The sequence below is a fragment of the Gavialis gangeticus genome, unplaced genomic scaffold, assembly GCF_001723915.1.
Source record: "Gavialis gangeticus isolate Ggan-Ray unplaced genomic scaffold, GavGan_comp1, whole genome shotgun sequence".
In the NCBI taxonomy this organism is placed as follows: domain Eukaryota; kingdom Metazoa; phylum Chordata; order Crocodylia; family Gavialidae; genus Gavialis; species Gavialis gangeticus.
In genome coordinates, this window is record NW_017729030.1 from 25,261,373 (window position 1) to 25,274,372 (window position 13,000).

Here is a 13,000-nt window from a genome sequence, read left to right on the forward strand (position 1 = left end):
GGGGGGGGGGGGGGGAGAGACAGGGAGAGTGACATGCCGGTGCCTTGCCCCTGTGCATTCTGTTGCCCCTCATTGACAAGTCACACATACCCTTGAACCCTGCTGCTGCTCCTCACGCCAGACCCACTGACCCCAGCCCTGCCAGTGCCCTTCAATCCCAAGCCGCAGTACCCTGTGTGGCAGGAAGCCACCTTTGTTTCTCCCCAAAATCTCTGTGCTGTGACAATTTGATTAGGAAGGGCCCAGCAGAGGAGACACATCTTTACCCTATCTCTTTAGGTAACCTGAGCTGGATACATTCCTGAGGGAGGGGGGAAACTTGCTCCCTCTGCCTATGTGACTGGTATCAGCTACCTGGGTGAGGGGCTTCTACCTGGTGGGCTAGAGTTTGCCTGGCAACTAGTGATGTATTTCAAATTGGTTGGCCAACAGCCAAAAGGTGCTGGCCTCCACTGCACCAGGTGAATGAGGTCACAAAGGCTATATAAGTTAAGACTGCCCAGGAGGAGGGGGCAGCAGCCATGTGGGGGACTCAGAAAGGAGTTTACCATCTGAAACTGGCTCTCTTCTGCCATAACTCATGAGCGAGAAATGGCCTGCCTCCAGAGGGAATCTCCAACAGCCTCTGGATGATGCTTGCGAGTAAGCTACTTGAGATCTGGTTAGATATATAGCTGGCAGTAACTCAGATGTGTGATCAAAAGGCTACCTCAGCCAGACTGTTTTGCTCTATGGGATTTCTAAGTTCTCCTTTGTGACCAGTGTAGGAGACTTATTGAGTGATGGGTCTAAATTATGCCTAAGAGGCCCCTTAGGTCTGCGGACTAAGGGAGACTTTCCTTTTTGTCCCCCAATTTGGGGAAGTGCCTCAAGTGCCTGTACTGGGTCGAGTACCCGTAGGACTATTAAGCCTGCGTTTCCCTGAGGACACAGGGCCGAGAGTCCCTTCTCAGGGTGGTGGCAGCTTACGTTACCCCCAGGCTAGCGAGTGTGCTCCAGAAAGGGCGTCAGCCAGATGTGAGGCACCCGTAGGGAGGCAGTCGGAGCCTGGAAGGTGGTCGGGCGCAATGAAGTGGGTGGCTCAACGCAGGAGTGCCCCCTACTGGCCCACCACACCCCACCCCTTGCTGCTGCCCCTCTCTCCTGACCCACAGCCACACAGCGCTGCCAGTGCCCTGCACACCCAACCCACAGTCACCCTTCCTGTCCCCCGTGCCCCTCACTCCTGATCCACAGCCCTGTGCCCCTCCCAGCCCTGCCAGTGCCACTCACTCCTGACCTGCTCACCCCTGCCCCTGCCAGCCCTGCTGCCCAAGCAGCTCCCATATTCTGTGCACATCATCTCTCTCTCTCTTGTTGCCGGGGAAACACATGAACCCCGGCAGCCAGTCAACTTGCCGGCTTCTCCCTGCCCCAAGCAGCCAGCTTGGGAGAGCAGAAAACCCAGATATTTGCTCTTATTTTAAAAACCTGCCTGGATGCAGCACAGGGGTTCAAAAAAAGAGGATGTGTCCAGGAAAACCCAGATGTATGGTAACTCTATGTTACAGGAGACTTGATGCAGGACACAGCCACTTTTATAACAGGGATCCTGGTTTTCGCTGATAAAAACAAAAACTCCCAAATACTGACTTAAAAAAATAAACCAAAATCCACATTTTTCTGTAATGAAAATAAAACACCACTAATAAATATATTTATTAGTGAAGTTAATAAATTTCTTGTAAAGTCGACAAGTATTAGTGGCATTTCATTTTCAGCATAGAAAAAAAATAACCCCAAATCCATGTTTTAAGTCAGAAAATTTGGGAGTTTTTTGTTTCTTTTTTTTTAAAAAAGCAGTGAAAACCTGGATCCCTGGTCATAATATATTTAGAATCTTCATACTTATAGACTATATTTGTTCTTCAGTGTTTTTGGAAACTCATAGTTTCCTTCAAGGTCTTGTTAAAACTGGCCTCTGACTCATCTTCTCCCCATGACCTTCCCCTGATCAGCATTCTTCCCTCACCAATTTAGTTTCACATACACATTGCAAAGCTTTATACCCTGAAGAATACAATAACTAGTAAACTGGATTAATTCTCTTATCCACGATGCCATGTTATATAGTGAGAAAGTCCTGAATTGCCTTTATGTTTCCTTATGGTTAGTTATGCTGTGTAGGTTTTTAAACTGTAGCCGTCACCTCCATCTTACTGGAGGCAAGATGCAGGTGAGTATGTTATTGAAAAGTAAACAAGGGCAGGGACTTAAAAGTGTACCAGCTGCTCTGAGATAATAACTGAGTGGGTGCCTGTTGTTAGCCTGAGATAGATTAAAGCTAACTTGCAGGAGTTTACCCCGAGTGGTAAGTCGTTGTAAGGTAGCTATCATTTACTGTGAAAGAAGAATAGAGTCCCAGGTTGTAAACCCACAACTGTCAGACTCTCAAGTTCTTGCCCTTATTTACCTTGCAGTAACCTACTAGGTTATATTTAAGTATTTATAAAATATATAGGTAATATTTAAAAACCCTGCTCATATCCTTCCATGCCTTCTTGTGGAATGTCAAGCAACATGACTACATATCATATGTTCTCAAAATCAAAGTTACTTGGTAAAGCCATCTGGCAGATACATGCACCACATTCAGTAAAATTTGCATTACGTGATGTCCCAAAGACAAGCAACTCTGTTTATCTGAGAAAGGTCTTTAAATTAGAGGTTTATTTAAAAAAAAAAGTAAGTTAACCTTCAAGACTACTACCTACTGGAGGTATTTGTTAGTCTATATCTTGCATATTTTTAAGAATAAATTAGAGATCTCATTGATTTCAAAAGGCATCAGGCAGGTTTACCTGGTTACTTACCAATCAAGATTTGACCAGTTTTCATTGCCGAACTGCCTGGAACCAAGCCATGTACTACTAACTTCTCTTCACTGATCCCCTTGATGCTTTTGTCCTGCCCTTGTTTTTCAGCTCTTTGAGTACTCCATGAGGACTGATGAACAATACCTACTAATGTCTCCAGAAGCTTGAGTTGCTCTCTTCCCCCATCGGTATAAGATAGCTTTTTTGGATTCACGTAAACACACACATCTTTGTATTTTTGCTGAACCATGACTCCCATCTTCTGAGTGGACTGGTGTTTCAGTATAGATGTTGGTCCAGATGAATGCCCATTACATCCATTATTCCCTTTCTTACCAGAAGGCTTTGGTAAAAGGCTTTTCTTTTTTAAAATTTTGGTAAATTTCTTCAGTCTAGGTTCATACTTTCGTTCTTTTCGTGATCCCTCTTGAATAATCTCAGCTTCATTTTCACGAAACCTGACATGGTTCACTGCATGTGCCTCAGATCTGTCCTGAATCAGAGCTTCTTCTTCATCTTCACTAAGCTCTAAATAAAACAGCTCCCCATTCTTCTGCACACTGTCCAGCCATTCAGGCTCAAGGTCACTGTGAAAGAGAGGAACACAACAAATGACAAGGCAGTATAGTACAGATAAGGCAGACTGCTATGTCAGCTACATTTTTTTACTTCAAGGGAGCGGGGGGTGGAAAGGAGTAAAAAATGCCTCTTGGAATTGCAAAACCTCAGTAGGCTAGTTTATAGGAAAAATAAAAGCCCTTACAGAGAAAAGAAAGAGCTATTTCAGAATCTGGAATGGTTGTCCATAGTGTCTCACTATTCAGCCACTGCAAAAGCATCATTCATGGAGGCCAGTTTCATTTAATTGTTCCTTTCACAGCCACATCTGAATAAGTAACCATAAACATAAGACTCAAAGGTTTTCTTTTCCCTCAAATAAGAACAACATCCTGCTCGTTCTCTCCCAAGTTCCTCTCATATACTTTTTGGAAAAAGAATTGTACTCCAAGGCTGTTGGAAGGCAGGATTAGAATTCAAGATGATCTTGATACATTGAAAAAAATTAACTTGAAATGGCCAGAACAAAATTTTTTTTTTAAAAGAGAGACAAGTGCAAACTACTGCTCTTAAGAACTAAAAAAAACCCAAGCAAAATATAAAATGAAGATTAACTGGCTAGGCAGCAGCACTGAAGAAAGAGATCTAGGTGTTACGGTACATCACAAAGTAAGAATCAGAGTCAACAATGTGATACTGGTGAAAGTAAGCAAAAGGCAAATTTAATTCTGGGATACAGTAACAGGACTTACAACAAAGGAGATAATTACCATGCACTACCTGGCACAAGAAGAATAGCAGGAGACCAAAGTGGCTGTACAAGGAGCTTCTAGGACGCCTCAAATCCAAAATGAAAGCAATGGAAAATGGACACATCACCAAGGAAGCTTACCAGGAAATAGCAAGAGCTCGCAGGGAAAAAAAACTCAGGAAGGCAAAGATAAAGAATGAGATGCACCTAGTGAGGGATGTGAAAGGCAACAAGAAGCAGTTCTTTAAGCATGTTGGCCAGAAAAGGAAGACCAAGGAAGCTGTGCATCCACTGTTAAATAGCCAAGGGGAACTCTTAACAGAAGATGCAAAGAAAGCAGAGCTACTCAGTATCTACTTCACCTCAATCTTCACAAAAAAAGTTAAATTGCAGCCAGATACCTAATAAGGATTATTTAGATAAGAAAAGAGAGGCGAGGGATGAGGTAATGAGAGACAGTCAGAGAGCTTCTGATGGCTGTGAATGAATTCAAGTCAAAGGGTCTGGTGAACTTCCTGCCAGTGTCCTGAAAGAACTGGCAGAAGAGATTTCTAAGCCATCGGGAATGACATTTATGAAGTTGTGGAGAAGGGCCTGGTACCAGACTGGAAGAGGGTCTGAAAAAGGCCAACATAGTGACCTTTAAAAAAAGGTAAGAAGGAGGATCTGCAAAACTGCAAACCAGTTAGCCTCACCTCAATAACCAGGAAGTTACTGCAGTATATTCTAAAGCAGGGGTGTCCAACCTTTTTTAATGTGGGGCTGGATCATGAAATTTTTATCACCCAGTCGACTGGCAAGTCATATTCAAAGACCTCACAGGAAGTGGTATCACATCAGGAAGTGATGTCACATGACCTTTGACACCAATGAAGGCCTCAAGAATATATGAAAGGGCCACGAGCAAACTTTAAAAGTGGGTTCTCCTTTAAAAGGGAAAAACATACAACTGTGGCTTTTCTCTTGTGGGCTGGCAGAGTTCCAGCCTGCAAGGGCCTACTTGGGGGCCCCCCCATGCCCCACACACTGGGGCACTGGGGTCTGGAGGCAGGAGCAGTAAGGGACTCTGAGTCAGGACTGTGAAAGGCAGGGACCCCCCCAACACACACACAGGTGCCAGGAGCCCACAGTCACCAGCCCAGCCCTGAGGGAGGCACTGTCTTCCTGCCCCAACCCTGGCCCCAGCCCAGCCTGGCCCTATCTGCAGTACCCCGGCCAGGCAGGAGACAGCAGAGGCAGACGATGAGGGCGAACCTGGCCACCGTGCTGCCTCCGCGGGTCCACATTGCTGCGCCGCGCCAGGCTGGAGGGAGCCGGGGCTGGGTGGCACCTTGGGGTGCAGCGAGCGCAGGCTCTGCCCGAACCCAGGGCTGCCCCGCGCAGCCAATGCCGACAGCCCGGCAGGAGGCGCCACCTGCTCGCACCGCGCCAGTGACCTGGGTCTGGGCAGCCAAGCCGGGCTGCCTCTCGCCTGCAGGCGGGGAGCGGTGAGTCGCTGGGGCCGGGAAGCGGTGGCTTCCCCATGTGGTGCTGGGGACAGGAGGTGGTGGGCCGGCTCTGCACTCCTCATCCCACACTCACCGCGTCGGCAATGTCAAGCTGACGCGGTGTGTGTGGGAACCTTGTCCTTTCCCCAGCCCTTCCGCAGCCATTAGGAAGCTGCTGAGGGGCTGGGGGAGGGACAAGGGGCAGGAACGAAAGTAAACCGAGTTACTTCCGTTTCCCGTTGCAGCACTGTGGGCCACAGAAAATGCCTTGGCAGGCCACATAGCAGCCCACGGGCCATATGTTGGACAAGCCTGTTCTCAAGAATATAGAGAAGGGAAAAGTCAATCACAAGCAGCTAACATGGATCTGCTAGGAACAAATTACGTCAAACAAGCTTGATCTCCTTTGACACAGTAACTACTTGGGTGGATGAAGGAATGCTGTGGACACAGTGTATCTGGACTTCAGCACAGATTTTGATAAGGTCCAGCACCACCTGCTTGTAAACTGGGAAAAGTGGGCTGGACAAAACGGCCATAAGGTGAATAGACAACTTGCTCAATAACTGCAAGCAAAGGGTAATTATACATGGATCCATGTCAGAATGGCAGGAGGCTTCAAGTGGAGTCCTACAGGGGTCTTCCTCAGTCAAGCCAAGTTTATTATTTGGATGCTGACATAGAAAGCTTCCTGAGCAAGTCTGCAGACAACATGAAACTGGGCAGGACTGTAAACACACTGGAGGATTCAGAAGTATATCAACAGATTGGTAAACTGGGCTGGAGCCAACAGGCAGCCTTTGTAATGGTGCTACACCTTGGAAAGAATAATCAAAAGTATAAATATAATGCAGCTGACACCTGGCTGGATGGCAGCACTACAAAGGCGGCTCTGGGTCTTGGTAGACTATAGATTCAATGAGTCTGTAGCGTGATGCAGCTGCATAAGAAGCAAATGCAGTTTCAGGATCTATTAAAAGAAGCATTAGGTGCAAGACATGAGAGGTGATAGCGCCTCTCTGTTCAGCACTGCTTAGGCCTCATACTTGAAGGGCCTACCATAAAGAGAAAGGCAGAACACCTTTTCTCTCTTGCTGCAGATAGTAGGACTTGGACCAATGACCTGAAGTTACAGCAAAGTAGGTTTACTTTGTTTATCAAGAAAATCTTCTTCACTGTTAGAACCATGGAACAGACTGCCTAGGGAAGGCATAGACCTGGATGTTCCTGGCTAGAAGATCTTGCCCTTCTGCTCAGGGTCAGACCAACTTTGGGTTAAAAAAGAATTTTACCCCATGATGGACTATGCAATGATTGCCTTCCTCCGTAGTAGGAGGTGAGCCCCTCTTTCCAGGATCTCTTGAGCATAAGTTAACAGCAGCAGTTTTGCTAACGGCTTAGCCCTACACAACGGATCTTTATGGGGCAGTTTGAATAGGGATGATCCTGTCTCAGGCAGGATGCTGTGAGACCTATGAAGGTCCTTCCAGCCGTACTTCTCTATGAGTATCTGGGTGAAGCCTAGACAGACTATTGTGCCTATTTTTGGGCGTCACATTTTCATAAAGATGTAGACAAACTGCAGAGTGGAGAAAAGAGGAACGATATTGATAAGAGGTTTGGAAAACATGGACTTTGAAGAAAGATTAAACAAACCAAAACCTTTTAAATTTAAGTGAAGACAGAGGGAAGCAATGTTATACTATGTTAAAGGCTTTTACAAGAGGGCAGTGTTCAACTGTTCTCTATATTCACTGAGGAGAAAAAAAAAAAAAATCAAGAATAATGTATTTTTTTCTTGCTGCATATTATGCTAATTATTAGAGAAAACCTAACTATAAGGAAATGCAACAGACTTCCTAAGGTGACTGTAGAATCTCCTTTACTGAAGGCTTTCAAAAACAGGACTGACAAATATCTGATCTAAACACAGATCTGATCTTTATCCCATCTCAGTTCAGGAGTGGACTAGATAGAGATCTTTGTCCATCCAAAGCATAGACAAGCCATGTATAAAGCTAGAATGCATCCACTACATGCTACTGCAGAGTTAAACTGTAACCAAAAAAAACCCCCTCACAGCTTCCATAGGATTTTGAGAAATCCCAAAGATTTAGGGATGATACCAACTTTGGGGCAGAGGAGTTAGGATGAGGTGTTCCCCACTGTCAATATGAATAAGGCTTAAGGTCTGCATCTAAAAAAAAGAATACCTAGCCAAGTGGTGCTCAACATCCAGTCTGTGGAGCCATGCCACCTGACCCAGGGGGTCCTCAGAGATCCAGAAATTGCCGTTGCCCCTGCTTCATCACTGCCCAAATTCCAAGCTGCGTGACCAGATGACATGGCCCCTTGCATACTGGATCTAGTCCTGGGCCAGCCCCATACACATCAGATCTGGCCTACAGGCCAGAATGACTGTTTAGGTCAGTGGTGCCCCAATGCATCAGGAACAGTGTCTAATCTATGCCCATCCCCAGCACACTACAGGAATGCAATACAGAGTCATAAGTACCAAGAAAAGAAACCTCAACCATGTCTCTCTCCATGTCTCCACTTTTTCCCCAATGTGTTATTACGCAGAGAAGGATTTTGGAAACAGTGAAAAACAATGATTTCTGCAATCACTCTGAAAAATGGTGTTTCCCGTGATTTTGTGCAGAGTCACCTCCCCCCCGCCCCAACAAAATCTTACCACAATACAAAGAAAGCACAGCAATCCCTGCAACCACAGAGCATCTGGTTTGAGAGAGCTACTGAGGCTAAGCTAGAAGGTACCAGTCAGGAAAGCAAAAAAAAAAATTGGAGCCATCTTTTCAGAAGCCAGATGCAATGCTATAGCAATCCTGCAACCTGAAGTCTGAAGATGAGCGATTGGCCCCTCAGCCAATCAGCAACAAGGGGCCAATTACCAGCGAAAGAGGGGTTACCTCAAAAAGACCATGAAATTAGCTGCGCGCTGTGAGTGACCCATGAAAATCCTTTCATCTCACTGCAATTTAAATTGGTCCCTACTTACAGTAAGACACAAAAACTTAAGGCAGTGATGGTCTAGTTCTGTTTTAAAAAGCGGATAATAAAACAACAGCATAATTCACAATATAATAACCAAGTCATCTATGAAGTACAGTGAAACACTTCAACTGCTAGCCCAATTTATTTTCAATAGTTTTCTTCCCCTCCATACAAACTGAAGGCTAAAAGGCTTGCCATCCCATGCAGACACCTTAAACCAATTTGATATGTGAAAGAATGCCAGCAAGTTATTTTTTGTCACTGCCCAGAAATGTGAGGATTCATTCACCCCTACTAATAGAAAAGATAATAGCATATGTCAGTTAATACTATAAAACAGATGTTGTTATACAGAAAAAGAGCAAATTAGAACACTTTTGCTGTGCTTAAATTAATTCACATTCATTTCAGAATTATGACAGAAAGTGCATTCTGCACAAAATCATAGGAATTAGAGATAGAAAAGACTTGCTGGGCCACCAATTTATCTGTGCTTCTGTAGGTTTGTTCATTGCAGAACACCTGGTTGTTTTTTGTCCACTCCAGTAGAAGAAAACAAAAAAGTTTCCACACTTGAGAAATGAATTATAGGTCTCACTGTCAGAAAGTTGTTTTATTGTTTGGGTTTTTTTAATACTCATCCTAGGTTTTGCCTCTCTCAATTATATTCAAATACTTTTCATTACAGCCATACATACAGGCCACCTCTACATGAAAATGTATGAAAACCAAAACTATTTCCAAAGCTATGATGATTCTTTGTAGTTGTTTCCCTGTTGAGGTATGCACTTGATTTCCTTGGCCTCCTTTCAAATCACTCTCCTGTCATTGTTCCCCACCCTAAAAGAATTATTCAGTAACATTTTCTTTAGGCAATCCATGGCCAGATTTGGCCCCATGCACAACTTGTCATAAATAAAACAGATGCAACTGAATATAAACAACCAGTCCCACCAAAGGCAATGGGACTATAACAAGCAGTGGTAGGTTTTGCCCTATGGAACCTTCTACTTGTCTAAAAGGTACATAACCCATGTTGTATTTAAAATAAAAGATGCCTAATTAACTGCTTTATAAAGAAGTGGAAAAATCTCCATAGTGCCACAGAAGTTACTAAAACAGCAGCCACACTATGTGGTTGTGCATTTACAGGGTACAGGGGAAATGCAGATGCCTGCCAAATATATTCACCATTTGCAAAGGAAGGTGACAGCATCTGAAGCAAAACATAAGCTTAAATAAACGTAGAATTCTACCCTTTCCTCTTTCTGATTTACTATAACAGCAAAAAGGAATAGTTCTGCTACACTAGTCATAGCATGCACCAATGCTTCAAAATACTCCTAGTGAAGGTTCCTGTTAATTTTCCTCAACAGGCATCCAAGCTGACAAAGCGAGCAAAATGCTGGGTTTTTTGTTTTTTCATAATTAGTTTTAAGGTTATCTACACAACCAGAAAACAAGTAAACCATGAAAGAATACAGACCAGTCTTCAAAGAGCATGCAAAGAGGTGGTTCAAATATCTCAACTTTCGTCTGTGAGGGAAAAAAATAAATAAAAATGAACTGAAAGAATGACAAGATTGGTCTTCAAAAGAAAAAAAGATGGTCTTGTTAAGTCCTATTACTGCATTCACTTGAATACAAGACAAGATGTTTTTCTTCCCAATCAGCTTGGGGTGGGGGAGGGGAGAGCCTCATCTTGGATTCAAGTACAAACCCAAAGTAGATGGCTCTGAGGTTAAGCTGGAGCAGAGTTCGCACAGGCAAGGAGCAGTCATAGGCAGGGGTGGAGACAAGGGGGTCTAGCCCCTCACCCCAGCTGCTGCTTTCCCTGCCACAGCAGTTTGCAAGGGGATGGATTTAAGGCAACCTTCCACTAATTAAATTCTATACAGAGAAAACTATAACAAATTTATAAACTTTCCATACATGTAAGCTAATTACTGAGGGAGTCATCTTAAATTTGAAGCAGTCTAGGATTTGGGTAAATACAGTATTACAGATTGTAGATGTGTGTATATTGCTTAGTAAGCACTCAGAAGTACAAGAAGCCTGCTTCCAATAGGAGAGATAATGCAAAGAGCATCAGAATATGCTTGAGAGCATTAATGCTTAATACAGCAAGTCTGTGTATAGAGAAACTCATCGTTGCTAAAGTACACATTTCATGCGTGTACTTTATAAAGCAAGGTATAAGCCTGGGCTGCCCATTGACCAAAATTAGTTTTAAAATTGTAACACCAAAAAACCCCTCTTAAGAAGTATGTAGTAAGGTTGGAGTATTGTTTTACCTATGATGGTCCAGAAATTTGGAAGAAGAAAAGTTAATTTGGATTTTTTTTTGATGATACCTTTTGTTGAAACATAGTCAGAAGTAATGTTTAGACAAGTGTTGTGTTTGGGCATAGCATGCCCTTCTTAAGGTATGGGCTAAGAGATGGACATCTTTCTATTTGCATGAGTGATACCCAACTCATCTCAGCTCTTGTTCCAGGAAATAAGAAAACAGTCTGGTATACAAAGTTATAGTCTAATAATATTATAAGAAATATGTTAAAAATCGTCTAGCCACCAAAATAGTCGTTACTTTCTTTAAGAGATAGATAAACCTGTACAGCACTTGCAAATTGAAGTTTCTACAATCTGACTGAGAAATGGGATTATGGGGAGAGACTTTATAGGTCTTTGCGTACATGAACCCCACCCAAGATAACAAAGTTTCTTGAATAGTGCAGCGATTCGCAACTGGGGTGACGTAGCGCCAAGATGCCCCAAGATCTTTTAAAGTTCAAAATCTTTATTTTTTTTAAACATTTGGCAAAGTTAGGTGTGCAAGCACCTACATGCAAGTCACAAAGTAAACCTAGAAATTTCAAATAGGAATTCTGGGTTAAAGCAAATAAATAAACCACAACCCAGAAAGCAACAACAACACAGACATCAGGTTTATTCCAGGCCTCAGTAATCAGGGCTTCGACTAGCATCAAAATGGGCACAAAGCAGTTGTTCACAGATACAGCTTGAAAGCAAGGCAAGTAACTTCAATGGTGGGTCAGGGGAGGGGGAAAAGAAATGTTACCTTGGTATTTTACTGTTTTTTCAGGTGGGCCAATGGACTTGTGTATCTTTAGGCTCCCAAAATAATAGTCTTTGTTCCAGAGAAGTCTGACTTCTGTTTTTTGCCCCAGTGCAGGCTAAAAGCAGACAGTGGATTTCTCCCAGGACAAAGCCATTTATTCTAGGATTCTACATACGGGGCAGCCCATTTTCCCACTTGAAGTACCTGTGAAAAGTCCAAGATAACATTTCTCCTCCACGGAGAAACAGGGCTAATTCCAGTTACCTGTAGTTCAAGATGCACCTAAAGCTGCATGTAATCCACTGTTTCAACGCTAGTCAAAGCCTGAAACCATAAAACCCAGGATAAAGCTAAAGTCTTTTGTGCTGTTTTTGTATTTCCTTTCTGACAAGTTTGTCCCCAGAGCCAAAAGTGGTTAATTGAATGGACCAGATTAGTTCTCCTATATGCAAAGCACCAGCCTGGGGTAAAGGAACCTCAGCACTTTTCATGTCAGGCCAGAAACATAGGACCGGTTCAACTGCAGGAGCCAGCACCTCTTCTCCGCCCTGACAGACCCAGAAGCCCAGGGGTCCCCCTACAAGTCCTGGTGAAGGATCCTGGTTACCACTCGGCCTCCCAAACCCAGGAGCCAACAGCCACTTCAGCCTGGGGTGTAACCCACTGCCCCGTCCATTTTCAGGCCAATCATATCTCATGACTAATGAGCCCTGTTAGTGTGCCCCCCAAGATCAGCAATGCACCCCTGAAAGAAGCCGGGCTGTCAGCAGTGGCAACCCCCACCCCCACCCCCTGCCAACACTGCCATGGCTGCCTGCAGGCGTTCCCTGCTTGCCCACGCCACGCCCCTCCCCTAAACCTCCAGGGACACGCTGCTCATGGGTACTGAGACAGCAGGATGGGCTCGCAGGGCTGTAGCAGCACTTATCCGTTCACAAAGGGATACGTGAACGTCTGTTTGCACCGCGGAGGGCGGGGCACAAGCCCGGCGCCAGGACGGCCGCAACCCCGCCCCCTCCCGCTGCCCCTGGGACTAATCCCCTGGGGTCGCGGAACCGGCGCGTGACGTCACAGCTCGCACTCCTCCCCACCCTTTCCCCGCCCGCCCTTACTCGGAGAAGGACGATGACCAGGAGCCGCTGTCGCTCTCGGCTCCTCCCGGAGGCTCCTCCATGCCCGGCGGCCTAGCTCACTGCCACTGCATCCCCCCGTCCCTGGCCGCCATGACAGCCGCGCGCGGCTCCCACGTGAC

General features: G+C 44.9%; 1 protein-coding gene across 4 annotated transcripts in view; it reads right to left on the reverse strand.

Annotated features, from left to right (window-relative positions):
- Positions 1-13,000, reverse strand: part of INTU (inturned planar cell polarity protein) — a 125,610-nt gene that overhangs the window by 98,223 nt on the left and 14,387 nt on the right. For 3 of the 4 annotated variants that reach the window (XR_002098435.1, XM_019522047.1, XM_019522050.1), the window contains exon 2: positions 2,853-3,442. Coding sequence is in view for 3 of the 4 variants with exons in the window: in XM_019522047.1 (XP_019377592.1) it covers positions 2,853-3,442 (590 nt within the window). In the remaining variant the exon portion in view is untranslated. Of the gene's footprint in view, positions 1-2,852; positions 3,443-12,860; positions 12,988-13,000 lie in introns of those variants that run through there. The other variant, XM_019522049.1, reaches the window with a different exon arrangement.